The sequence below is a fragment of the Martes martes genome (genome assembly GCF_963455335.1).
Source record: "Martes martes genome assembly, chromosome: 1".
NCBI classification, from domain to species: domain Eukaryota; kingdom Metazoa; phylum Chordata; class Mammalia; order Carnivora; family Mustelidae; genus Martes; species Martes martes.
In genome coordinates, this window is record NC_137888.1 from 212,924,165 (window position 1) to 212,948,566 (window position 24,402).

The 24,402-nt window shown below is 59.1% G+C and overlaps 4 protein-coding genes across 6 annotated transcripts; 2 read left to right on the top strand and 2 right to left on the bottom strand.

Annotated features, from left to right (window-relative positions):
* Positions 1-179: 179 nt before the first annotated feature.
* On the top strand, positions 180-10,250 carry GTF2F1 (general transcription factor IIF subunit 1). 3 transcript variants are annotated; one of them, XM_080806897.1, is made up of 12 exons: positions 180-582; positions 666-712; positions 1,264-1,336; positions 4,981-5,174; positions 5,835-6,005; positions 7,301-7,485; positions 8,053-8,209; positions 8,299-8,480; positions 8,601-8,674; positions 8,755-8,893; positions 9,080-9,197; positions 9,295-10,250. In XM_080806897.1, the coding sequence occupies exons 1-12, from the start codon at positions 571-573 to the stop codon at positions 9,497-9,499; spliced, it is 1,557 nt and encodes a 518-aa protein (XP_080663023.1). In that variant the 5' UTR covers positions 180-570; the 3' UTR covers positions 9,500-10,250. The 3 variants fall into 3 exon arrangements, with proteins under 3 accessions (XP_080663023.1, XP_080663024.1, XP_080663025.1); XM_080806898.1 differs by having other exon boundaries at positions 8,302-8,480; XM_080806899.1 differs by lacking the exon at positions 666-712.
* Positions 10,251-11,256: 1,006 nt separating this feature from the next.
* On the top strand, positions 11,257-12,711 carry PSPN (persephin). The gene is made up of 2 exons (XM_080811151.1): positions 11,257-12,200; positions 12,288-12,711. Exons 1-2 carry the CDS (start codon positions 12,068-12,070, stop codon positions 12,593-12,595), a joined length of 441 nt encoding a protein of 146 aa, XP_080667277.1. The 5' UTR covers positions 11,257-12,067; the 3' UTR covers positions 12,596-12,711.
* Positions 12,712-12,863: 152 nt separating this feature from the next.
* Positions 12,864-14,675, bottom strand: ALKBH7 (alkB homolog 7). The gene is made up of 4 exons (XM_080803325.1): positions 14,258-14,675; positions 13,479-13,652; positions 13,267-13,391; positions 12,864-13,093 (listed from the first exon to the last, which is right to left on the bottom strand). The coding sequence occupies exons 1-4, from the start codon at positions 14,459-14,461 to the stop codon at positions 12,931-12,933; spliced, it is 666 nt and encodes a 221-aa protein (XP_080659451.1). The 5' UTR covers positions 14,462-14,675; the 3' UTR covers positions 12,864-12,930.
* A 2,076-nt stretch (positions 14,676-16,751) lies between these two features.
* On the bottom strand, positions 16,752-22,116 carry CLPP (caseinolytic mitochondrial matrix peptidase proteolytic subunit). The gene is made up of 6 exons (XM_080798582.1): positions 21,881-22,116; positions 21,709-21,780; positions 21,094-21,190; positions 20,059-20,246; positions 19,005-19,110; positions 16,752-17,125 (listed from the first exon to the last, which is right to left on the bottom strand). Exons 1-6 carry the CDS (start codon positions 22,064-22,066, stop codon positions 16,953-16,955), a joined length of 822 nt encoding a protein of 273 aa, XP_080654708.1. The 5' UTR covers positions 22,067-22,116; the 3' UTR covers positions 16,752-16,952.
* Between the last annotated feature and the right edge of the window lie 2,286 nt (positions 22,117-24,402).

Below are 24,402 nucleotides of genomic sequence, written 5' to 3' on the forward strand. Positions count from 1 at the left end.
CGAGGAGGCTCAGGTTGAGCGGCAGCCGCGAGCTGCAGAAGAGGACTCGGTCGCTATGGTGACGCGCCCTCCTCGGACTCACTTCCGGAGTGGAGTGGCGCATGCGCTAGGCGCCCGGGAGCTCGCGAGGAAGGCCGGGTTCTCCCTCCCCTCCCAGGATGCCCCGCGGTTCCGGGTGTGACGTCAAGGGAGGCGTGGCCACAGGGCTGATTAAATTAACCGCGCTATATAGAAGAGGGAGACCCCCACGCGAGCCGCGGAGAGGGTGTGTTGTAGTTCGGGTTCGGCCTGGGGTCTTCTCTCTGGAAAGAGACCGGGAAACTTGAGGCGGAGGAGGTTGCCATCGCGACGCGGCCCGAGTTTCGCTTCCAGGTTAGGCGCAGGCGCAGACGTGGCCGGAGAGGTCCCCGAGACGGCCGGTCGACCGAGCGCTGCTGCTGGGGAGCTGCTCCCGGGATCGGCGGCTCCTCGGGCTTGGGGTCCTCCGTCGCGGCCAGAGACCCGACACCGCGAGGGCGGCTTGCCCGGGACTGAGGAGCGCGGACGGACCCGAACCACCGATCGCCACCCATGGCGGCCCTCGTGAGTATGCGGCGGAGTGCGGGGGGTCCCGGCGGCGGCCTCTGCAGACCCCTCACTCACCGTCCTTCCTGCTCTCCCCGCAGGGCCCCAGCACCCAGAACGTCACCGAGTATGTCGTTCGAGTTCCCAAGTAAGTCCCTGAGCCCTCCCCGCTGCCCCCGAGAAGGGATCAACACCTTCCTGAGCTTCGAGGCCTGCCTGGCACCTGCTGTGATTCCCCCTCCTAACTGGCAGGGACGTGGGGACAGGGCTGGGCTTGAGCCGAGGCCCCTCTGGGGCCATCCTGTGTTTTGAACAGGAGGAATGAATGAATGAGTACAGTAATAGACAGTAGGAGGAAGCCTCCCGGCCTGGCATTCCCTCGGGCGGGAATGCCTTTTCCCCAGTTGTGACTCTTCTTGGTCTTCTAAAACCCAGTGCCAGGATTTTCCTCCGGGAAGCATTCCCTGCCCGCCCTCCCCCATCCCCAGGGCAGAGTTCCCCATTATTCCCACATCTTGGGCACCCCCAGATCTCTGTGCCGCCTCCTTCTCTTCTTCACCACCTGGTGGGGAGAGTTTGGATCTGTTCCGACAGACGGGGAGCCCCTGAGGGTTTTTGTGGGTCCACAGGTTTGCTGAGCCAGGGAGGGTTTGTTAAATGCATGATGGACTGAGCAGTGTCTCTTCTTGTCCGTTCCAGAAACACAACGAAAAAATACAACATCATGGCCTTCAACGCAGCTGATAAAGTCAACTTCGCTACTTGGAACCAGGTAAGTCCCTGTCGTGAGCGAGTTCGAGAGCCTGATCCTGCCCTTGGTGGTCGCAGTAGACAATTAGTTCCAGTAGTAACTAAGGCTTGGTTTCCTCCATGTTCCCGAGTGGAGCTAAAATGAGGTACTAAGGCCCAGGCTGAGCTGCTGGGTATCCCTGGGAGGAAGATTTGGGAGGCCCCACCAGAGGCCTTGTGAAAGAACATTGAGAAGCTATGTCCACTGACAGGCATGTTTGGCCCTGAGTCATCTGGGCAGCGGAAGGGGCTGCAGAAGGGGCTGTGTCCTGCAGATGGTTTCTGGAAGCTGCCACTCTCCGTTGGTGCTACTGTAGCAGAATACCACAGACCGGACGGCTTATAAACACATGTTTATTTCTCACAGTTTTGAAGGCTAGGAAGTCAAGATGAAGGCGCCAGCGGATATTCGGCCTGGTGAGGGCCTGCCCCCTGGTTCGTGGATGGCTGTCTTTTCACTGTGTGCTCACGTGGCAGAAGGGGTGTGGGAGCTTTCTGGGGCCTCTCATGAGGGCACTCATCTCATTCACGAGGGCTTTACCCTCGTGACTTAGCCCTCTTCCCAAGGCCCCACATCCTAGTGCCATCACACTGGGGCTTAGGTTTCAACATACGCATTTTGGGGTGGAATGCAAACATTCAGTCTCTAGCAGAAGCCATTAAAGGGTTTTATTTATTTATTTATTTGTTCATTTTCATTAAAGGGTTTTAAAATTTTTTTAAAGATATTTTTTATTTATTTGACAGAGAGAGGTCACAAGTAGGCAGAGAGGGAGGGGGAAGCAGGCTCTCTGCTGAGCAGAGAGCCCGATGCGGGACTCGATCCCGGGACCCTGGAATCATGACCTGAGCCGAAGGCAGAGGCTTTAACCCACTGAGCCACCCAGGTACCCCCACTAAAGGGTTTTAAATAGAGCAGTTATAGGGTGATCCAGGCACTGTCGGGAGATAGACTGTGTGCAGGGCGGAGGCATCGGCTGGGGTTCCAGGGAGTGACCATTGGGCCTGGAGCAAACAGGAGTATGAGAGGGGGGTGGATTCTAGGGTGTTTCGAAGTGGCACCCACAGGATTTGGTAATGACTGGATGTTGAGGGATGATAGGGCCATATGATGGAGTATTTGGGAACTGTGGGCCCGACATCGTGTATTAGATATCCAGAGGAGACGGGAGGGAAATAAGCAGTTGAGCATATGAGCTGGGAGGCTGGAAGGGAGCATCTGGGCATTTGGGGCGGCATTTAAAGCCATGGAGCCTGGACTGGCCCAGCAGAGGAGTTGGCCCCAAGTCTAAGGGGGCAGCTTCTGGCCTTCTCTCAGTTGGGCGGCTCCTACCACCCAATCTTGTTTTCCAACACGGGTCTCTCTTTTGACTGTTTTTAAAGGTAACTTCATGTAGTTGAGCAGATGAGACCATCAGACCTTGGGCAGGTGGATGCTTGCTCAGGGCACCCCCTCCCCTTGTAGGGTGCCTGCCTCCCGGCATCTCCACCTTCACACCATTCATATACGGACTAACACGCTCCCCCGACCTCTGGTCCCACCTGAATTATCCAGAGAGAGTGTAGTATTTCCAAATCCCTGATCACTCAGTGGGGGGACCTCCTTTACCACTGATCATCCGCGAGAGAAATAATTCACCCATCGGGCGTACCCAGCCCCCAAACAACACTCACTGCTAAGAGGAATAACTTGGTAAATACTTTGGGAACACACCACCTTCCATCCTTCATTAAGTAGGAGGGCCCCTCTCCCCAGGCCCCTGAGAACCTAGAGGGGCCTACCCCTCAGTCACGTGTCCCTTTGGAGGGGCTGTGCCCCTCGTTACCCATCACCTTGAGGTGCAGCACCTGAGTACTGGTGACCTCTTGAGACACGTGACCTCCCGGCCCCTAGGACCTTGCACGTACCCTGTTCCCTGATCGTCATGGGAACCCTCAGAATCCTAGGAGGGGGATTACATTCCCTGGAGAAAAACGAATCCCCTGGGTTGTCACTAATCACCCAAGGGAGGAGGCAGGTACAGGTGTCTAAGCGCTCACAACCACAACCACGAGGAACGTCCCCTCCCCCAATAGCCACTCCCCATCCAGGGCAACTCCTGGGCAGAAACCTACCCCCACCAAATGCATTCTTTATGGCAGCTGTCCCGGGAGACCACCCCCTGGACTAGAGGTGAACCAGCCAGGCAGGGGCCCTGCCCTCGGGGGTGACCACCTTCAGGGAATCAGGCCTGTTGACCCCCCTTTAGCAATGAAGCGCACCCCGGGCGGCCTCCCTGAAAAGGTGCGGAAAGGACACTGGTTCCTCCCATCCGTGGAGGGGCCACAGCCTGGGTAGCTTGACCGGGGATCGAATGCTAGCTTGGGAGTCCTTTTCCCTCACATTGCCAAGGTTTTGTTCCATCGGCCTCCAGCTCGTGGTGTGGGCTGTTGAGAATGTCCACCGTTCTCATTCTTGTCCTTTATATCAGGGGTCAGCAGGCTTTTTCTGGAAGGCCCAGCTGATGATTATGCTGGCGTTGTTGGCCAGGGTAAATGGTAAATGATAGGTAAATGGCTGGGCGTGGCCACATGCTGATAAAACTTTGCTTTCCCTCCTCTTTTTGGCTGTTTGGTCCTCCCGTGTCTGGAGGGGGCTTCGTTAACCCTGCCCCCTGCACAGACTCCCTTCCAGTCTCCTGCTGCTGCAGACAGTGGTGCTGTAAAGGGCGCGGGTGGGGCATCTCACCCCCACTGTCTGGGGAAGCAGTGTGCACGTCTCAGAATTACTTACCTGCTGCTGAATTGCCTGGGGATCCAAATTTGGAAAACAGCCTTTAATGACGTCTCAGTACGGAGAGAGAAGTGGGCCAGTTCCAAGCAGGTTGTTTTCTTTGCTTTTGCTTTTGTTTTCTCACCAAAATGATCCGTTTATTTTATTTTTTTTAAACTGTTGATTTAGAAAAAGTTCCAAACTGGGACACCTGGGTGGCTCAGTTGGTTGGACAACTGCCTTCGGCTCAGGTCCCGCGTCGGGCTCCCAGCTCCACGGGGAGTCTGCTTCTCCCTCTGACCTTCTCCTCTCTCATGCTGTCTCTCTCACTGTCTCTCTCTCAAATAAATAAATAAAATCTTTTTTTTTTTTTTTAAGATTTCTTATTTATTTATTTGACAGACAGAGATCACAAGTAGGCAGAGAGGCAGGCAGAGAGAGAGGAGGAAGCAGGCTCCCTGTTGAGCAGAGAGCCCGATGTGGGACTCGATCCCAGGACCCTGGGATCATGACCTGAGCCGAAAGCAGAGGCCTTAACCCACTGAGCCACCCAGATTCCCAATAAATAAAATCTTAAAAAAAAAAAAGAAAAGAAAAGAAATAGTTCCAGACTTTTAAAAGCTGCAAAATAAACCTAGTACGAGGCTTAACCACATGCCTTCTCCCAGACACACAGTGTCTGGACACACAGACGTACAGGCCAGTATCGTACCCCTTTTTCTGTTTTGCTCAGCTGGAGGTTGGCTCTGAATGCCGGCAGCTCAGCCTGGAAGAAGGGGCCAAGGGTGTTCTGGGGAGCGGGGCCAGAGCTCAAGCAAAGGCGGACACCCTGCTGAAGGAGTCTGTTTCCTGGCCGCCCTGCCCTGTTGTCCCAGGCCCGGCTGGAGCGAGACCTGAGCAACAAGAAGATTTACCAAGAGGAAGAGATGCCCGAGTCCGGTGCGGGCAGCGAGTTCAACCGCAAGCTTCGCGAGGAGGCGAGGAGGAAGAAGTACGGCATCGTCCTCAAGGAGTTCCGGCCTGAGGACCAGCCCTGGCTGCTCCGCGTCAATGGCAAATCGGGCAGAAAGTAAGTGGTGGCGGCAGTGGGTGCCTCGCGTGTCCCCCACGTCCCCCGAGTGTGCTAACTCCGTTGGGCATCCTCTCTCAACACCCATGGCCGTCGTAGGGTTTTATTTCTGGAGGTGAACCAAACCGGTGCTCGTGCAGGAGCCCTAGGGACCGGGGTGTGGGAAGCCTGAGAACCGGGCTGATCACACACAGCGGGGGGTTGCCCCAAGGGGGTGGGGGTTGTGACGATTGGGAGGCCAGGTGGGTGGAGGGCACTCCAGGAGGAACAGCGAGTGCAAAAGCATGGCATGGCCCACAGACCAGATGTGTAAATGGAGGCTCACACCGTTGAAGGGCCAGCTCAGGGCCTCCTGGCATTGAATTTTTTTTTAAGATTTTATTGATTTATTTGACAGCACAAGGATGGGGAGGGGGCAGAGGGAGAGGCAGAGAGACAAGCAGACTCCCCACTGAGTGCAGAGCCAGACGTAGGGCTTGATCGCAGGATTCCGAGATCATGACCTGAGCCGAAGTCAGACACTTAACCAGCAGAGTCATCCAGGTGCCCCTGGATTTTGCTTCAAGAACCCAGATGGTTCTGGAGACGGGTTAGGCCAGGGGGCATAGGCAGGCAGGGGCCTGGTCCTGAGAGCCATGCTGTGACCATGTCTCTCTGCAGGTTCAAGGGCATAAAGAAGGGAGGTGTGACAGAGAACACGTCCTACTACATCTTCACCCAGTGCCCCGATGGGGCCTTCGAGGCCTTCCCGGTGCACAACTGGTATAACTTCACGCCGCTGGCCCGGCATCGCACCCTCACTGCTGAAGAGGCCGAGGAGGAGTGGGAGAGGTGAGTGAGCCCGGCAGGCCCAGAGGGAGGCAGGACCCAGACGGCAGCTCCCAGCTCCCCAGAAGGGAGCTGAAACCCTTGGAAATGGGGTGTGTCACGATAGCTTTCTCTCTAGCTGGAAGCTGCGTACTACTCGGTGGTCACCAAGCCGGACTCCATCAGGCCCTTGGCAGGGAGCTCCCAGTTCAGTGAGGGAGGCAGACCTGAAAGCATCAGGGACACACACGGCCCTGAGAGGGCTGGGGAAGGGATAGCTGAGCTGAGCCCTGGAGCAGGAATTGGCAGGGCAGGGGAGGGGCTCTCTGGCCCGCTTGGCTTCCAGCAGGCAGGAGGGCTCCGGCTGGATCAATTACACGTAAGATCTATATAATGTAAAATTGACCATTTAACTATTTCTAAGTATCCCATTCAGTAGCGTTAAGTACATTCATACTGTTGTACAGCCGTCACTGCTGCTCCCTCTCCAGAACTTTCTCATCTTCCCATCCTGAGATTCTGCCCCCGTTTAATAGTACCTCTTTGTCCCCCTCCCCCAGCCCCTGGCTGCCACCATTCCACTTTCCATTTCTGAGTTCGACCTTTCTAGGGACCTCACTGATCACGCAGTATTTGTCCTTTTGTGACTAGCGTATTTCATTTTGAGCACGATGTCTTTAAGGTTCAGGCATATTGTAATATATGTCAGTGTTTCCTTCCTTTTTTAAATTAAAATACTTCTAATAATAAAAAAAAACATAAAATTTATCATCTTAACCATTTCTAAGCGTGCCACTCGGTAGTGTTAAATCTGCTCACGTTCTTGTGAGACAGCACCTCGCCCCTTTTCCCGCTACTGACAAACCTCATGCTATTTGATATGATCCTAAGGCTCTCCCTAGCCGCACTCATACTTTTTAAAACTTTTATCACCATGCTAAATGGAAACACCAGTGTTGCGACTCATAAAAACAAAGGCACCCATCAACTACCATAAAAACACACGGACGTGGATACGTTGTAGCCAAGTTCTGTTGCCTGAGAAAGGCCCTGAGCTCAAGAGAGAGGCGGGGATACCAACACCGCGCTGAGACCTTCTGCCTTAGGGACACGGGGCGGAGAGGGAGTTGAAGAAAGGCCAGCTCTCCCCCAGGGGATTCAGGATCACATTATCTGGGGTCACACCATCCTCAGATCACCTAAGTCCTGTCTGTGGTTTCCCCTTTGGGGGAGCGGCTGGTGGCGATCGCAGGGGGAAGGCCCAGTGTGTGGAGCCAGGCCCCTTGTAAACCCCACTGCACCCCTCCCCCTGCCCCCAGGAGAAACAAAGTCCTGAACCACTTCAGCATCATGCAGCAGCGGCGGCTCAAGGATCAGGACCAGGACGAGGAAGACGAGGAGAAGGAGAAGCGCAGCCGCAAGAAAGCCAGTGAGCTGCGCATCCACGACCTGGAGGACGACCTGGAGATGTCGTCTGACGACAGTGAGGCCAGTGGCGAGGAAGGTGAGGCTGCTGTAGCCCCCCAGGTGGCTGGGTCGTACTTTGTCCAGGTGTCTTGAGTGGTGACTCCGTTAATGCCGCTGAAGGAAAGTTTGGCCACTCCCAGCCCGCTGGGAACGAGAACACGACACAGCAGGGTACACAGGCCACTGGGGAAGCCCCAGAGTTGGTAGGAGGCAGAAAGGAGTGACGACAGCAAGGTCTCAGTGGTGGCCTTCATCGGGGTGTCCACGGGATGGGCAATGCAGGCAGGCCCTGGGCTACAGGGGTGGTTTCTGGTTGTCGGTACCCGGTCTCCGGTCCTGGGGGCTGGAGGGAAGGAGATGATGGGCTCCGTGAGTGTGAGAGTCAGAGAAAGGGAGTTGGGGGTGGAGACTTGGACTGGTCGGGTTTGTGCGTGAGAGGTGGGTCCTTGGGGGTGAGTCCTTGTTGGTATCCCAGGGTGAGCCCTGGGCTGAGCCCGTGCTAGGTGAGTCTCTGCCCGGTTGGCGAGGCCCCCGAGATGTCCCGACATCCTTGGATATGCCGAACGGGATAAGGGCCAGCCTGAGCCCCGCTCTGCTTCCCCAGGTGGCAGAGCCTCCAAGGCCAAGAAGAAGGCACCACCCGCCAAGGGGGGCAAGAAGAAGAAGAAGAAGAAGAAGGGGTCCGACGACGAGGCGTTCGAAGACAGCGACGACGGGGACTTCGAGGGCCAGGAGGTGGACTACATGTCCGACGGCTCGAGGTGAGGCGGGCAGCGGGCAGCAGGCAGGAGGCCTGGGCCCGGCCTGGTGCACACATTCCCTCACCCTGTGCCCGCCCTCTGTCTTCCAGCAGCTCCCAGGATGAGCTGGAGGGCAAGCCCAAGGTCACCCAGCAGGAGGAGGGCCCCAAGGGCGTGGACGAGCAGAGCGAGAGCAGCGAGGAGAGTGAGGAGGAGAAGCCGCCGGAGGAGGACAAGGAGGAGGAGGAGGAGAAGAAGGCGCCCACGCCTCAGGAGAAGAAGCGCAGGAAAGGTCGGTCCCCTCCCCGCTTCCCCGGGGCAGCCGGCCCCCAACTCCCAGAGCCCCCCATCCGAGGTGGAGCCGGGGCGGGCGGGCTCCCCGACACCAACGTCCCGCCTCTGGCCCAAGCAGACAGCAGCGACGAGTCGGACAGCTCGGAGGAGAGCGACATCGACAGCGAGGCGTCGTCGGCCCTCTTCATGGCGGTAAGGCCCAGCCCGGGGCCGGAGCGGGCAGGCGGCCGCCCCGTGCCCCTGGACTCATGTCCCCAACCCTGTCTCCGCAGAAGAAGAAGACGCCCCCCAAGAGGGAGCGGAGGCCGTCGGGAGGCAGCTCACGGGGCAACAGCCGGCCTGGCACACCCAGCACGGAGAGCGGCAGCACGTCGTCAACCCTGCGGGCCGCGGCCACCAAGCTGGAGCAGGGTGAGCGGCCACTGCCCCTCGCTGCCGTCCCCGCTGCGGTCCTTTGTTCTGCCTCCTGGGCAGAGCCCAGAGTCGGGCCACAGGCCTGTCCACACCCCCTCCCAGCCCGCTGCACAGGGGACCCCGGTCCCCCCATGCCCTTACCCTGGGGGGGCACAGGACTGAGCCCCGCCCCTGCTCCCCCAGGCAAGCGGACGAACGACACGCCGGTGGCCAAGCGTTTGCGGCTGGAGCCGGGACCCCAGAGCCTGTCGGGGAAGTCGACCCCTCAGCCCCAGTCCGGGAAGTCGACCCCCAGCAGCGGGTGAGTTGGCGCGAGGGCAGCCGGGGCCGCGCCGGGCGCGGGGGGCGGGGGGGGAGCCTCCTGCTGACGGCCACCCTCCCTGGGCCCCGCTCCTCAGGGACGTGCAGGTGACCGAGGACGCCGTGCGCCGCTACCTGACGCGCAAGCCCATGACCACCAAGGACCTGCTGAAGAAGTTCCAGACGAAGAAGACGGGGCTGAGCAGCGAGCAGACGGTGAACGTGCTCGCCCAGATCCTCAAGCGCCTCAACCCCGAGCGCAAGATGATCAGCGACAAGATGCACTTCTCCCTCAAGGAGTGACGGGCCTGGCGCCCGCCCAATAAACGAGCTCGGCTCCAGAACTTCCTGGGTGCCCTCCTCGTCCCTCCCCTGCGCCCCGAATCCCAGAGCCCCGCCTCTTCAGTTCCAGGTCACCCTGGGGGTTTCCTGGGTGCCGCCTCACCGGGCGCGGGCCCCTCCTTCTGGAACCTTCCGCCGCACCTCCGAGCCCACTCTCAGGCCTCAGCCTTTCGCATGCGGGGGTGGAGGCGGGTGTCACTCCGGCTCCGGCTTCTCTGGTCCTGTTTTTGGTTGTAGCTTATCCCCCTTCACCCACGAAGTGCTTCTCCAGCTCTCGGATTATCTTGGCTTCCTTTTCAGATCACCTCGCCCCTGAGGCCTTTGATCCATTCTCTCACGTTTTTGTTTCAAGCATCTGTCTTGTTCTGGTCTCTGCCGGATACCTGATCCCTTACCTGATGCCTCCTCACGATTGACCGTCGCGCTGTAGAACTTCGGATGGGGACCTGAGGCCGCCTCAGGGGCTCTGGGGGGCCCCTGGGCAGTCGGCTTTTGCCTTCGCTCCCGCCTCCCACCGCGGTGGCCGGTGGCCCGGGAGCCCCGGGCCGAGCCCGTGTTAGGTGGTTCTCAGCCGGTGGCCTCTATCCCAACGCGGCCCCGAAATCCCAAGCCCTTTTGTTGCTGCTGTCGGCCCCTGGGCCCTATTTATCAGCGTTCCAGCCGTGTTTCTAGGGCTCCCCGTATTTCTAACGACTCCGTTATACTTCTGTTTTATCTCGCATTGCCAGGGTCCTGCCGTGGGAAGGCTTTTTGAGTGTGTGGACAGTGTCAGGGCTGGGAATGGAATTTGGCTGCTGGCGCTCCTTCTGAACCCATTCTGTGTGATCTGGCTGGGGGCGGGGGGAAGGATGTGGGGCTTCCGTCTTGCTCGGGGCTGGATGCTAGGTGGAAAACTTCCCCACCCAGTTCCACAGGCCCTTGGCCGCTGAGCAGGGATGCCAGAGATGACAGGCTAATTCCTAGGAATGTCCCAGGTCCGTCCAGCCTCCCTCCCCGTCCTTCCGCCAGGTCTTTTTGGGGGCGGCAGGAAAGCAGGGTTGCCCTGGCCTGACGATTTGACCGCTTGCCTTCCTGCCATGCGACGGAGGGCTAAGGCCTCTCCACAACCGGGCCGGTCCCCGGGGCCCCAGGGGCTAGGAGCAAGGGCCTTGTGTGCGGCAGGATCTGGCTTCGAATGTGACTCTGGACAAGCGACAGTTGTCTGAAGGTGGTCTCAGCAGGTGCCACGGTAACCACACCAGCAAGACGCAGCCGGAGTTGGGGTCCGTCCCCAGCTCTGCCCACGTGAAAAGCCCGCAGCGGTTCCCGAACCCATGTTTCTGTGCTCACCAGTGCAGGACGGATTCCTGAGCTGGTGTTTTCCAGGGAGGAGGGAGGGGGTTGGCTATTTCCGGAGCGAAGGCTCCCCCCACTGTGGGTTTGACCCCTCCCCGGCAGCCTGGGGTAGGGACCTGCGTCGCATGCGTGCCCCCAGCCGTGGGGAAACATGCTGGTTTCTGCTGTGTCCCCGACCCCCCCCCCCCCGCCCGGGGCTGCAGGCTCCTTCCTGAGCTCCCACCTGGTCTGACCTCCGTGCGATCGAGCAGCTTTTCAAGCGCTACCCAGGCTCTTCGTGCTTCTGAGGCCTCAAAGCAGGCTTGCTCTCCCAAGCCCCTCCCTCAGGCAGCGTGTTGCACACTAAACGTGCCACCTGTCCTCAGAGCCTCTTGTGGGAAGGACCCAGGTTCGCCTCCTTTCACAGGCGAGGGAGGGCCTCCTTTCCCTGAGGTCACAGGGGCATGGAAGTCACTGGAAATTTCTGCTGCCTCTCAGAACCCGCGGGTGTAACCGCCCCTCCCGGCCTAACGCTGGGAGGGGGCTGAGGTCCCAGGGGCCTCAGGTGGGCCTACTAGAGACAGGAGTCCCTGCGGGGTGAGCTTCCTAGCCTCGTGTTCCGGTTCTTGGCTGTACCCCGGGCCTCTCCCTTTTCCTGTTTTGACGTTGGCTGGGACAGGCCCGGAGACAGGAGTGTGAAGCCTTAATCCTCCAGGTGACAGCTCGGCTACCTGCTGACCTGCCCCCCCCCCAGCCCCCCATCCCACTCTACCTGGTGCACAGTGTGGGGACTCCAGACCCCGGGCACCCTGAGTGGGGAGGGGGTCCCACTGGTGGGCTCTCAGTGGCCCCTCCAACTTCTTTCCAGAAGCAGGTGGGGCAGGGGGACCCCGTGGCCCGCCCTGAGTTCGGCTTTGGCTGCCGCAACACTCGTAAATCAGGGGTGAAGGGGGTGTCAGAAACGGGTCTGCGGAATGTCTGGATGGGGCGGGAAGGGGGTGAACACTTAACTCTTGGAGGCACAGCGGGTGGGGCAGAGGAACCAGTCGGGAGACACAGGACAGTGTGTGCTGCGGGACATGGGGGTCGTCCTGTGGTCACAGCGGCGGCAACGAAGAGGTGATTCCACCCCCTCACCCCCACCCCGGCCCTGCCCTGGCAGTGGGATAAATTGAGGGAGCGAGGCCTCCCCACCATCAGAACCCACCTGTCACTATGGGCACAGGACGCGTCCTGCTCTGCTCTCTGCTGCTCCTGTCGCTGCAGCCGGGCATCACCGGGGGCCCTGGTGCTTGGGGGGCTCCGGTGGCAGAGGAAGAGCTCCGAGGGACCCCAAGGCTGCAGCTGGGTAAGGACCCCCTGGACCCCGTGTGACTCCCCGACTCTGTCCCGCCCAGACCCCACTAGCTGTCAGCTGCCCCTCTGTCCCCCGCAGGGGCCCGCCCGCGCCGAGCCCTGGCCACCCCGTGCCAGCTGTGGAGCCTGTCCCTACCCGTGGCCGAGCTGGGTCTGGGCTACGCGTCGGAGGAGACGGTCGTCTTCCGCTACTGTGCAGGCAGCTGCCCCCGTGATGCGCGCACCCAGCATGGCCTGACGCTGGCCCGCCTGCGGGGCCAGGGCCGAGCCCACGGTGGGCCCTGCTGCCGGCCCACCCGCTACGCTGATGTGGCCTTTCTTGACGACCGCCACCGCTGGCAGTGGCTGCCCCAGCTCTCGGCGGCCGCCTGCAGCTGTGGCGCCTAAGGACGCCTGGCCTGGGGCCCCCCCGAGGCTCCTGGAGGGGCTCTGCTGACTTATTTATTGAAGACCAGAGGGGAGGTGGGCCCGGCAAGGAGCATAATAAAGGAACTGCCGCCGCATGACTGTGTTCAGTGCATGACTGTGTTCAGCCCGAGTGCGCCTTGCCCCGGCCACCTCAGCTCCCAGAGCGGGGAGGGGTCGGGGGAGGGGGGTCCCTGGGCTTCCCTGGCCCCGCTCAGCCCCTGCGAACAGCCAGTGCAAGGCAGGCCAGTCTGTCCACACTCCAACTTTATTCACCGACACAGTGTCTCCGAGAAGCTGGGGGAAGAGCCGGGGGGTCAGCAGGCTGGGGGCGGCTGCCCCAGCTCCCTTGGTCCCATCCCTTCAGGGAGGGAGCGGCAGATCACAGAGATGCGTCGGCCCCGGGGAACCCGACGCGCCCCAAAAAAGGACTCTTCATCCCGAAGAATCTCATGGGAGAAGTCATAACGGGCTGAGCCCCTGCAAGAGAAAACAGGCTGTGGCTGGGTGGGGTGAGGGCAGCCCCGCACCAGATGGCCTGCCTGCGACGGGGGAATGCTCATGTCTGCTGGGAGGGCTGAAAAAGAGAAACATGCCCGGTGGACATCTGAGGAGTTACTGGGGGGAATGGGGGCCCCTTGGCTGGGCAATACCTAAGGATGTAGAGGGAGCCTGGCTCCAGCAAGAGTTCCAGCCACTCCCCTGGCTCCTGGGTGTGCACCAGCCGCATGACGCTGGGAGATAGTAGGGACAGACCAGCGATGGTGGCTCCGCAGAACTGGAAGAGGGGGCACGGTGGCCAATCAACCTCTGGCCAATCAACCCCACCGGTCCATCCCCAACCAAGGCTCTGGCCTCTGCCCACCTTGATGCTGTCCACGTGCGGCTTGATGTAGCCCCGAGGTTCCAGGTCCAGCACATGCACTGGGGACAGCAGGGTCTGGCCAGGGCTAAAGGCGGCTGCTTGCACGCGCTGCAGGATGGCCCGGCTTGCCTCGGACCAGCGTGACTTTTCTGTCTCTCGGAAACCGTGGATGGCCTGCACAGAGAGCTTCCGTCAAGCCAGGAAGCTCGCAGAGGGAACAGGGAAACTGAGGCACGGGTGGGGGGGGGGAGGGCAGAGTGCAAAGAACTGGCTTTCCCAGCATGACCCTTGACACCACCCTCAACTTACCACCTACCCTAAGATCCTGGGTCTCAAACCCCAACGCCTGTCCTACTAGGCCCGGCCTCACTCCTCTGTACCTGCCTTCAGGTTCCAATTCAGTCCCAGAGCTTGTCCCCAGTGCTGGTCCCACCGAAATGTTCAATTTTGTTTGTCTCCGCCCACAACTCGATTCCACTCAAGTCTTCTGTCTCCGCCCCCAACCAATGACCCTCCCTCTTCTCGCTCCACACCTGTTTCGGCTCCTAACCTTGCTCCTGTCCCCCATACCCTAGAGTTCCAGGTCAAGGATCCAGCTATGGCCAAGCCCTCATTTCCGCTCGCAAAGGCCCTGGGCATCAAGACCCCGCCCCCAACCGTACCCCGCTACAACCCAGCGCTCCACCCCCGGGCCTACCTCTAACGCCGCAGGCCCCGCCCCCCCGTAGCCCCGCCCCGCGCGCCATTCCAGGCCCCGCCCCCAGCGCCGCCGGCCTCACCGCGTCCCAGTGGTCGTATTCGTAGCGGCGGCGGCGCAGCTCGGGCTCCAGCTCACGGCTCAGGGTCTCCTCCTCGGCCGCGCTTAGGAAACCCGGCCGCACCACGGCCGCGTCCCGAAGGCGGCTCAGTACGGCCGGGCTCGATCCCCGCACCCAGCCGGGTACCGGCAGCGTCCCCAGCGCCAGCCGTCCACTCCCGGCCATAACCCCGGGGCCGGGTCGTGGAAGCTGTCGGAGTCAGGGCTACGCCCCCGCCCCGGAGCCATTGGCTGGGGCCGCACCGAGCCCCTTCAATGATTGGCCTTCCCCAGAGCCCCGACCCCTGGTCAAGGCTACTGGCTGCTGCTCTGTTCGTCCTCTCAAGCTATTGGCTCTCCAGAGAACCCGCCTTCTCTCCCGCGCTGTGGGCGCCGTAGATGGTGGCGGCCGGGGGGCGGGGCTCAACGGCGGAAGCCGCCTGGGGCGTGACGTCAGGGGCTGTAGGAGGATTTGAGCCAAGGCCCGGGTTGCGGGGTCCGCCAGGACTTGAGATTGAGGGAAAAGTCCAATGAGAGGAAGGGGTCAGGGGCACGGGGTCCAGGGGAGTGACATCAAGGCCATGATGTCAAGGTAGAGGTTGGGGTCAAAGTTTGAAGCCAAGCATCACCCGTTCCCCCTCTCGTCTGCGTCATCCCTACCTGTGTACAAATGGCCTGGCTCCCACCTTATAAGTAAAAAGCAAACCCCAAAACCCTCCTCTTGCTTTAAGGGTAGGATTGACATAGCATAGACTTTGCAGCCTTTACTGGAATATTTAGTGGATCTAGACACGGATTGTCATCGGCCCCTAACATCACAAAATGAGAGACCACGACCCTTTGGGGGCCTCCTGATGGACGGACACACCTCCACTTAAGAGGCCATTTGCCAGAAAGTGCAACCTGAACCCCATCAGACTTCTCTAGGTTTATACGTCGAGTCACAGCAAATATCAAGGACAGACAGAGGTCACAGCCGGTCCTGATCCCATCATCAAAATTCAGATGGGAAGTCCGTAAGACCAACGGCTGAATTTCAGGGAAAGAGAAGGAAAAAAGGGAGAGATTGAGAGAGATGAAGGAGAAAACCCGCAGTTAAAAGAGGCTTCGGGAAGCATCAGTCAGTTGCAAGGTATGCACCTTACCTGGAGGCTGATTCGAACAAACTAATAACATAGAGGCAACTGGGGAGATTTGCACGCTGGTTGGATTTGGGATGATTTTGGTTTTTGGGGGATGGGGGTTTCCAAATGGTATTTTGGTGGCCTTTTAAAAGATTTATCTTTTTAGAAATGCATGTTGAAATATTGACCCCACGACCCCTCCAGGGACAGCCACACGTTCTCTGCTCTCCTTATACAGTGACATTTCTTGAAACACGTGTCGAGCTCCTATGTCTTCCCACCCCTTCCCTCTGGGTGCACGCCAGGCCAGCTTTCAGCCCCTACAATCCTGAACGTGGGGCTCCCAATCATGCCGTCGGTGACTTCCGCTGGGCCAGATCCAGCACCCGGTTCTCAGGCTGACTGCTACTTTACTGACATACCCAATGATGTCCATTTTCATTCTCAACCCTGACTCCAGATTTATCCATTCCCCCCTGGATGTCTGAGGCACATCAAGCACCAGAAGTAACATGTGTCCAAACTGGACTCCTGATCCCCTGCCCCCACACCTGCGCCCTTCTGGCAGCCTTTCCCCCTGTCAGCTTTGCCTTTAAAACCTGGCTGGAATCTGACCTCTCCTGGCCACCTAGCTGGGGCCACCAGCTTTCATCTGATTATTCCAAGTCTCTGAATTCGTCTCCCGGTTTCCACACTGCCTGCCCTCCTCCCAGTACTCCGTGGGAGCCATAGTGCTCCTGCTTTTTCATTCTTCTCAGAACCCTCCATGGCTCATGTCCCTCTTTGCTGAGATCCACCAGGCCTTCTAAGCTCTGTCCTCCTTCCTTTCTGTTCACGTCTCTGCCTTGTCCCCCCACCACCTCACTTCAGCCACGAGCCTCCTCGGGGGCCCCTCCCACATGGCAGTCACAGTCCTGCCACAGGGCCTTTGCACTTGCTATGCCTGCTGCCTGGACTGCTCTGTCCTTCTCTTACTTTAAATCTTGTTCAAGCATCACTTTCTCAGCAAGGCCTTCACTGGCCACCCCACTGAAAGCTGTAACTCTCTTTCTCTTACACACACACACACACACACACACACACACACACATTCTGCATACCTCTTTCCCTGGTTTTTAAAAAAATTGTCTACCACCACAAGAGTAAGTTCTTTGAAGACAGGGAATTTTGTTTGCTTCAGGCTATGTCGTGGCCTCTGGAATAGTGCCTGAAATACCCTTTTTACTCAGTAGCGTCTGCTGCAGTTAGGGCTTGGAAGGTCAGAGCCTCAGGGCTGGGGTGAAGGCAGACGAGGCATCGTGCAGGGCACGGGTGTGCGTGCCACGGTGGAGCAGGCAGGGAAGGTGACACGGATGGGGCTCAAAGACTACAAAGATTTAATCGAAAATCACAGTGTCTCATTCAAGATACCTGCCCTGAGGGGCAGCCCCAAACCCAGAGTTCCTCCTGGGGCCCTTCCAGGCTCAGCAGCGAGGGGCGGGCAGGGCTGCAGCTCCAGCTTCTGACTAGCACCTGGCCTCCCCTGACTCTCCTCTGGAGGGTGAGGTCTGGCTCTCAGATGCTGGCCGGGGCAGGCTCTGCTGCCGTCGCCGCCCCCACAGGCTCCTTCTGCACCAGCTCGGGCTCATCCTCGCCGTCCTGGGGAGGGTGGACCAGAACCTTGTCCAAGATGCCAAACTCCTGGGCCTCCATGGGGCTCATGTAGCGGTCCCTCTCCATGGCCGACTCTGCCAGGGGAAGCAAGAGGCAGGGTGGGTGGGGTTAAAGCCGGAGAACTGGGGCCAGGTCAGGGGCCCTGTTCTGTCCCTTCTTCGCCGGGTGACCTTGCCTTTCCCCTCTTGGTACCTCAGTTTCCCCACTGGTAAAATATCCATTCCATTTTTCTTTTTTTACTGGTTCCTGATGTCTAATACACATCCAGATGCAAGTGGACAGTGTGACTTTCAGGGTGAATTTCACATACCCACATGGCCAGCACCCAGACTGAGACAGGGGGCCAGCCCCAGATCCCCAGCTGCCCCTGCGGGGAGCCTCCTTCCAGTCACTGACACCTCGGGCCCAACAGTAACCGCTAGCCTAACGATGGCGTGACGGCAGAGATAAGCACGCTTCTTTTTGTTTTTAAATATGTGGAATCGGAGTATTTACTCCTTTTTCCTACTCGGCACTCTGTGTCCGAGATTCAGCCCCGCGGCCGCGTGTCGCCATGGCCGGGCCTCTGTCGTTGCCTTTTGGGACTCCACGGTGTAAATTAAGCACAAATGCACTCGCCGTGCTGCTGTTGGGCACGGGGGTGTCTCCCGGCGTGGGGCTCCCGCCCACAGGCAGTCAGGCCGACAGTCGGCATACCCATCCGCAGCTTTGGTGGACGTCAGCACCCACGTCTGCTTGCATGCAGAGTGGGGGAACCGGGGCGTCTGGAGCCTTCTGAGCCCGAGCGGGGGGTGTCAGACGGCTCGCCTCTTCGCTCCCGCCCGCCGCGGGTGAGTGTTCCAGTCGCACATTCTCACTGGTGCCGGGGGTTGGGTTTTGGATGTTCGCTCTTCCGGTGGCTTAAATTGGTATCTCCCTGGGGCCTTAACTGGCCTTTCCCTCGACTAAGGATGTTCTTTTGTAAGAAACAGATGCGCAAGGGGTGCCTGGGTGGCACAGTCGGTTAAGCGTCCGACTCTTGGTTTCAGCTCCAGTCGTGATCTCAGGGTCGTGGGATGGAGCCCCTGTGTCGGGCTCCACGGTCAGTGTGGAGTCGCTCCCTCGCCTTCTGCCCCTCCCCCCATGTACTCTCGAAAATAAATAAATCGGGGCGCCTGGGTGGCTCAGTCGTTAAGTGGCCGCCTTTGGCTCAGGTCATGATCCGGGCTCCTGGGATCGAACCCTGCATCAGGCTCCCTGCTCAGCTGAGAGCCTGCTTCTCCCTCTCCCTCTGCCTATAGCTCTGCCTACCTGTGCTCTCTCTCTGTCAAATAAATAAATAAATAAATAGAGCTTTAAAAAAAAAAGGGAAGATTAAAAAAATCTTAAAATATATATATGTTACATCTGTGTGTGTGTATATATATGGGCAATTTTACTTATTTAATTTTGAGTCATCTCCACACCCAACATGGGGCTTGAACTCCTGACTCTGAGACCAGCAGTCGCGTCTCTCCCGACTGAGCCAGCCAGGTGCCCCTAATGATGTCATTTTAAAATATCGTCACTAAAGATGATGAGCATCTTTTCTTATATTTCTTGGCCATCTGGAATATTCTTTATTGAGGACAGCGTTCAAACCTTTGACCCGTTTTAAGCGTGTTTTTATGAAGATTCTGCAAACTGGTCTTTTTAAAGTGCTTAGGACGGGGGATTTCCATTGGGGGTTGGGGACACTGGGTGACATCCGGGGGCAGCTTTGGTTGTCACAAACAGAAGGTGCTACTGGCACCTAGTGGGTGGTGGCCAAGGACATGGCTCCACGTCCCACAGCGGCCAGGACAGAGGATGGTCCAGCCCTGAGGGTCAGCGGTGCCAGGCTCGAGGCGCCCTGGCTTGGCACAAGGCCTGCCACACGTGTGCGCGTTGGTTAAAATAAAGGAGGGCAGTGGGCGCCCAGGGCGGGGCACTCACCGATCACCTGCAGGCTCTGTTTGGTGTGCTTGGCGTAGATGCCGTAGAGCTGCTTCTTGAGTTTCATGATCTCCTCTGCCTGGATGGCGATGTCTGTGGCTTGGCCCTGAGGGTACCAAGGAGAAGGTCACAGTGAGCATCAGCCACTTGCAGGGAGGCCGGAGAGGGCGTTCAGACTGGTGGAGCGGGGCTTTTCGAGGCCCACACACCCTGCGGCATCTTTGCCCCTACCAGGAAGTCTTCTTGTATTTTTTTTTTTAAGATTTTATTTATTCCTTTTAGAGAGAGAGAGATGGGGTGAGGGGCAGAGGGAGACGGAGAAGCAGACTCCCCACTGGGCAGGGAGCCTCACGTGATGTGGGGCTCGATCCCGCGACCCCGAGACTGTGACCTGAGCCAAAATCAAGAGTCAGATGCTTAGCTGACTGAGGCACCCAGGCGCCAGAAAGCTTCCGGTATTAACTGTATTTTCCGCACGTGGAGCCTCGCCCCTCCCAGGGCAAGCGGATTCTGGGAGCGAGCGGACAGCTCCAGCTCCGCCATGAGTTTTCACAGGCAAACCAGCTGATCCCAAATGCGCCCCCCTCCTCCATGGGGCACCCATACTCAGGGCCACTGTCCCCTGCCCCCTTCCCCCAGGGCCCGGGCCGGACAACGAGGCCATCCCCTATCCCCCAGAGCCCGCTGAGATAATTCAGACTAGCCCATCCTGAGCCCTGCGGGCCTTGCCTCACCGTTCCTTCCTGCAGAAACCACAGTAAAATCCCTATCCACCCCCCACCCCTGCTCTGTGCCTCCTGAGTGACCCTGGTGCTTCCCATGTGGGCAAACGTGACGGGGCAGGCCCCCCGCCCACCCCGCCCCGGGAACTGTGAGTAACAAATGGTCTTTCCAGTGGCTGTCCTTTTCTGATCCACTGGCCTCACCACACATGAAATCATTGTGAAACCTACACTTGCAAACACTGACACTCGCCCGTGACTTCCACCCAGTTAGTCCTTCTGTCCAGACACCACCCCCGTCCCAAAGCAGCCTGTGTGGGCCCGGCACTCACCCGGGCACCCCCGGAGGGCTGGTGGATCATGATGCGGGAGTTGGGGAGCGAGTGGCGCATGCCCGGGGTGCCGGCAGCCAGAAGCAGGGAGCCCATGCTGGCGGCCTGGCCCACACACCACGTGCAGATGGGGTTCAGGATGTACTGCATCGTGTCGTAGATGGCCAGGCCCGATGTCACCATGCCGCCTGCGGGCGGGGCGGAGTGAGCGGCGGGTGTGAGGGGCTCCTCCGGCTCCTCCCCCCCAGCCTTCCCCTAGTGCGGCCCCTGGCCTTGGGGGGCCTTGTGTAGAGGCAGCCCTTTAAAGCCCGTGTCACAAACGTGAATACTTCCAAGGGCAGGGAGGCGACAGCAACGGGTGACATGAACTAAATCGGGGAGAGGAGAGCACGTGCTCCAGAGCGAGCTGACCCTTACCACCCATGTACACAGGCCCTGGGGGGACCAGATCTGTCAGAGTTGCAAGGGAAGGTGGAAAGCGGGGAGAGGGGTGGCCGAGAGGGACGCTCCGGAGTCAGCGTGTCCTGGCAGTGTGGTCTGGGTGACCTTGGGCAAGTTACCCAGCCTGCGAGCCACAGTGTCTCCTCACAGACGGGGGAATCACTGAACCGGACCAACTACGGGCCGCTGCCACGAGGACCAGATGAGTTCAATGCCTATGAGACGCTTCAAGTACAGGGCATGGTTGGCGCTCGGTCGAGATGAGCTCTTCTCTTTTGGGAGGGGGTTGGTGCTGGTGGTGGCAGCTACCAATTTTAAAATATGCTGACCACCAGGTCAGGCTGGTAAATGTTACATGTGCGATCAGAGGCAGGCTCGGCTGCCAGTTTGGGAACCTAGACTTAAAAGCAAGGACCGGGCAACTTTTGGAGGTTTCGAGACAGTTTGGGGACTCTGAAGGAAGCTCAGCACCCTTTCTTCCTCCAGAGGGAGAACATTTCTGATGGAAGTGGTGGTGGTGGGGGGGTCTGCCCCCTGAGTCACCTGGAGTGACCCAGGAAGCGGCCCTGGCCCCCGGGGGATGGCTCTGCTCACCAGGACTGTTGATGTACATGTGGATGGGCTTCTTGTTGCTCTCGGACTGCAGGAACAGCAGCTGCGCAATAACCAGGCTGGCGACGCTGTCGTCGATCTGCAAGTAAGCGGGGAGGGGGGGTGCGCCCAGCTGGAGAGCAAGGAGCTGGCCAACCCGAGCAACTGTGAGGTGGCTGGGGATGAAGTCAGCGAACAGGGATGGGTGTCAGAGCCCAAGTAAGATGGTTGGGGAGGACTCAGCACCAGGGAGGGGAGATGGTGAGGGTGGTAGGGCCCCAGGAAGTGGGGGGAGTCAGTGGGCTCAGGGCAAGGAAGGGAAGGGGTCAGGAGGGTCAGATGAGGGGATGGGGATCAGAGCCAGGAATGGGGAGGAGGATCACTGATGAGGGAGGGAGTCAGAGATCAGGTAGGGAAAGCAGAGGGGCTGAAGGGCTGGGGGTGGGGGATTGGGGCCAGAAGAGGGGCTTGAAGGCTCCTGCGCCCAGGAAGTGGGGTGTCAGACTGGGACCAGGGCGGAGCCTTGGTGGGAGGTCAAGAGGTCAAGAGGGTTCGAGGAGAAGGAGGGGCGCATGGGGTCTGGGCAGGCGCAGAGGACAATCCCGGCAGGGCACTCACTGGACCCATGACACACACGATACGCTCCCGCAGCAGCCGCGAGTAGATGTCATAGGCGCGCTCGCCGCGACCCTGTGGGAGAAAGACGGCGGTGGGGGTCAGAGGCCGGCAGTGCCCGCGGCCCGGAGACCCCCGACTCCCACGCCGGGCCGAGTTCCCGCGGCCGCTGTACCGTCTGCTCCACCACGATGGGAATGAGCGGGAGAGCCCGGGCCGCCGTCACGTGCAGGCCCCGCTGCAGGGCCAGGCCGGTCTTGGGCGTCTGCCGCGGGGGGAACCGGGCGGCGAGGCGAGGCCCCAGCACGGGGAACCTACCTGCCGCCACCCGGGCCCCCCCAACCAATATTCCGGGCCACATCCCGCCGCAGTCCGTCCCGGCTTCCGTCCGATGGCGGAACTACAACTCCCGGCGTGCGTTGCGTCTAGGGCGCATGCTCACGGGCCGCCCACGTCCGGGGAGCGGGACCGGCATGCTTAGGGGCGGGGCGAGAGTGGAGCGGAGCCTGAAGGGGACGGAGGCGGAGGACCCTTAATGAGCCCAGTTCTAGTCCCCCTCCCGATGAATTAGTTATTCCTTAACTTAAAGATCAGCCTCAGGGGCACCTGGCTGGCTGAGTCGGTGGAGCATGCGACTGCATCTGGGGGTCGTGAGTTCAAGCCCCACGTTGGGCTAAAGCTTACTTTAAAAAAAATGGTAATAATAATAATAAATAAATACAAATAATTTCCTTTGTGCCCACTGGGCCCCCGGCCTAGCCAAGCTTCCAGCTTGGTGGGGCTAACTCCTACCGAGACCTTTCCATTTATCTACGGACCCCAGGCTGTGGGAGCCCAAGGATGGGTGTTGCAGACTCTGCCTGGGAGATTTGTGTGGAAAGGTTTCCAAGGAGGAGTGAGTATTGGAGCTGGGTTTTGAAGGATGGATAGGAGTTTGTTAGGTGGGGAAAGACATTCCTGGCAGGAGAAGAACGGGCAAAGGGATGGAAGTAGGAAGGCTCCTGGTAAGGTTTGAGACCTCTCTTTCCCCCCAGATCAGCTCAAATGCCACCTTCTTCTTCTTCTTTAAAGGTTTTATTTATTTATTTGACAGAGAGATCACAAGCAGGCAGAGAGGCAAGCAGAGAGAGGGGGGAAGCAGGCTCCCTGCTCCCCCAACCATGCAGGACTCGATCCCAGGACCCTGAGATCACGACCTGAGTTGAAGGCAGAGGCTGAACCCACTGAGCCACCCAGGCACGCCCAAATGCCACCTTCTTACAGGGGTCCTCAGAGCCTAGACAAGGGGTGATAAGGGAGGAAGGTTAAGAGCTGAGAGTTTTAGAGGCAGCTGCCCCACCTGCCAGGCTGGCTCAACCCAGGCCGTGCTGTGTGATCTTAGGCACATTGTTTAACCCCCTCCGAGCCTGAAGTTTCTCATCTGGGAGATAGCGATGATCACACCCATCTCACAGGGATGGATTTAAAGAGACCTGCTGCGGAAGCGGCACACTGAAGTCCTCCGAGTTCAGATTTGGGCCCCGTTACTTACTAGTCATGTGTCCCTGAGCCTCCGTGTTCCATCTGTAAATAGGGATAATGATAACGTACACCCTAGGGCTGCCGTAAGGCCCTCGGAAGGGGGCCTGGAACATAGTAAATGCTCAGTTTGCATTCACTGTTGATGGATTTTATTTATGGATTGTGTTATCCAGGAACCACATGGCCGTCCAAGAAGTCCTCCCTTAGGAGGGTCCTTTTGAGGTGGGTTTTGACAGATGGATAGGAGTTCACCAGGCAGACAGAGCCTAAGTGCTGGGCCCTAGCACTGATGCTCGATGCCCTAGGTAAGGGTAGTTTTTGTACCCTCTGTGTTCACAGCGGATCCCAGTCTGATGGAGAGAGAGAACAGGACACGGACACTTATGCCTTACGGAATCAGGGCGGGACTGAGAAAAAGACCCGGAAGTGGAAGAGCTTGGAGGAGGCCTCAGAGGCACCCCTGAAAGAAGGCCTAGATCCAGGCATCACTGACAGGGGTTGGGGGTGGGGGGGGGAGCCAGTGTTTGGGCCCGGGGCGTGGCATTCCCCGGTGGGGACTGTGGACGTAGGTGGGCAGCATGGGCTGTCCCAGTTTCTGCTGTGAGTCAGGTGGGTGGCCCTGCCCGGCCGGTTCCGCTAGGTCCCGAGCTCCCGCCCTGCCCTGGGGAGAAGGGTGGGCCCTCGGCTGCTGCAGCCCCCGCGGTCCCTCCCCCAACACCCCCACGCCCCCTGACCTCACTGCTTCTCTTTGTTTCACCTGCTCTACCTGTCCATAGTTCAGCTGCTTTTCACCTCCTCGGTCGGTAACAGCCCCTGTGTGTTCCGGCTGCTCCCTGGGCCCCGCAGTTACTTCTCCCTTCAGCAACCAGAGAAAGCTCACCGCAACCCTCCCCTGCCTAAAGCCCTCCGCTTGGCTCGCTGTCACCCACGCGGACCTCCTCCGTCACCTGCCTCCACCCTCCCTTCCCCACTTGGCTCCAGCGGTGACACCGGCCAGCTTTCCGTTCCTCAAACAGACCAAGCCCCGTCCAGGCACCTGGGGTTTGCTTGCGTCCTCTTCCTGAATTAGCTCCTTCCCAACACATCAGTCTTCCCTCAAATGTCATCTCTTTAGAGAAGCCTTCCCTGATTCCCCTTGCTGATACCCCAGGTCCACTCTGGAACCCCTGCCTTCTT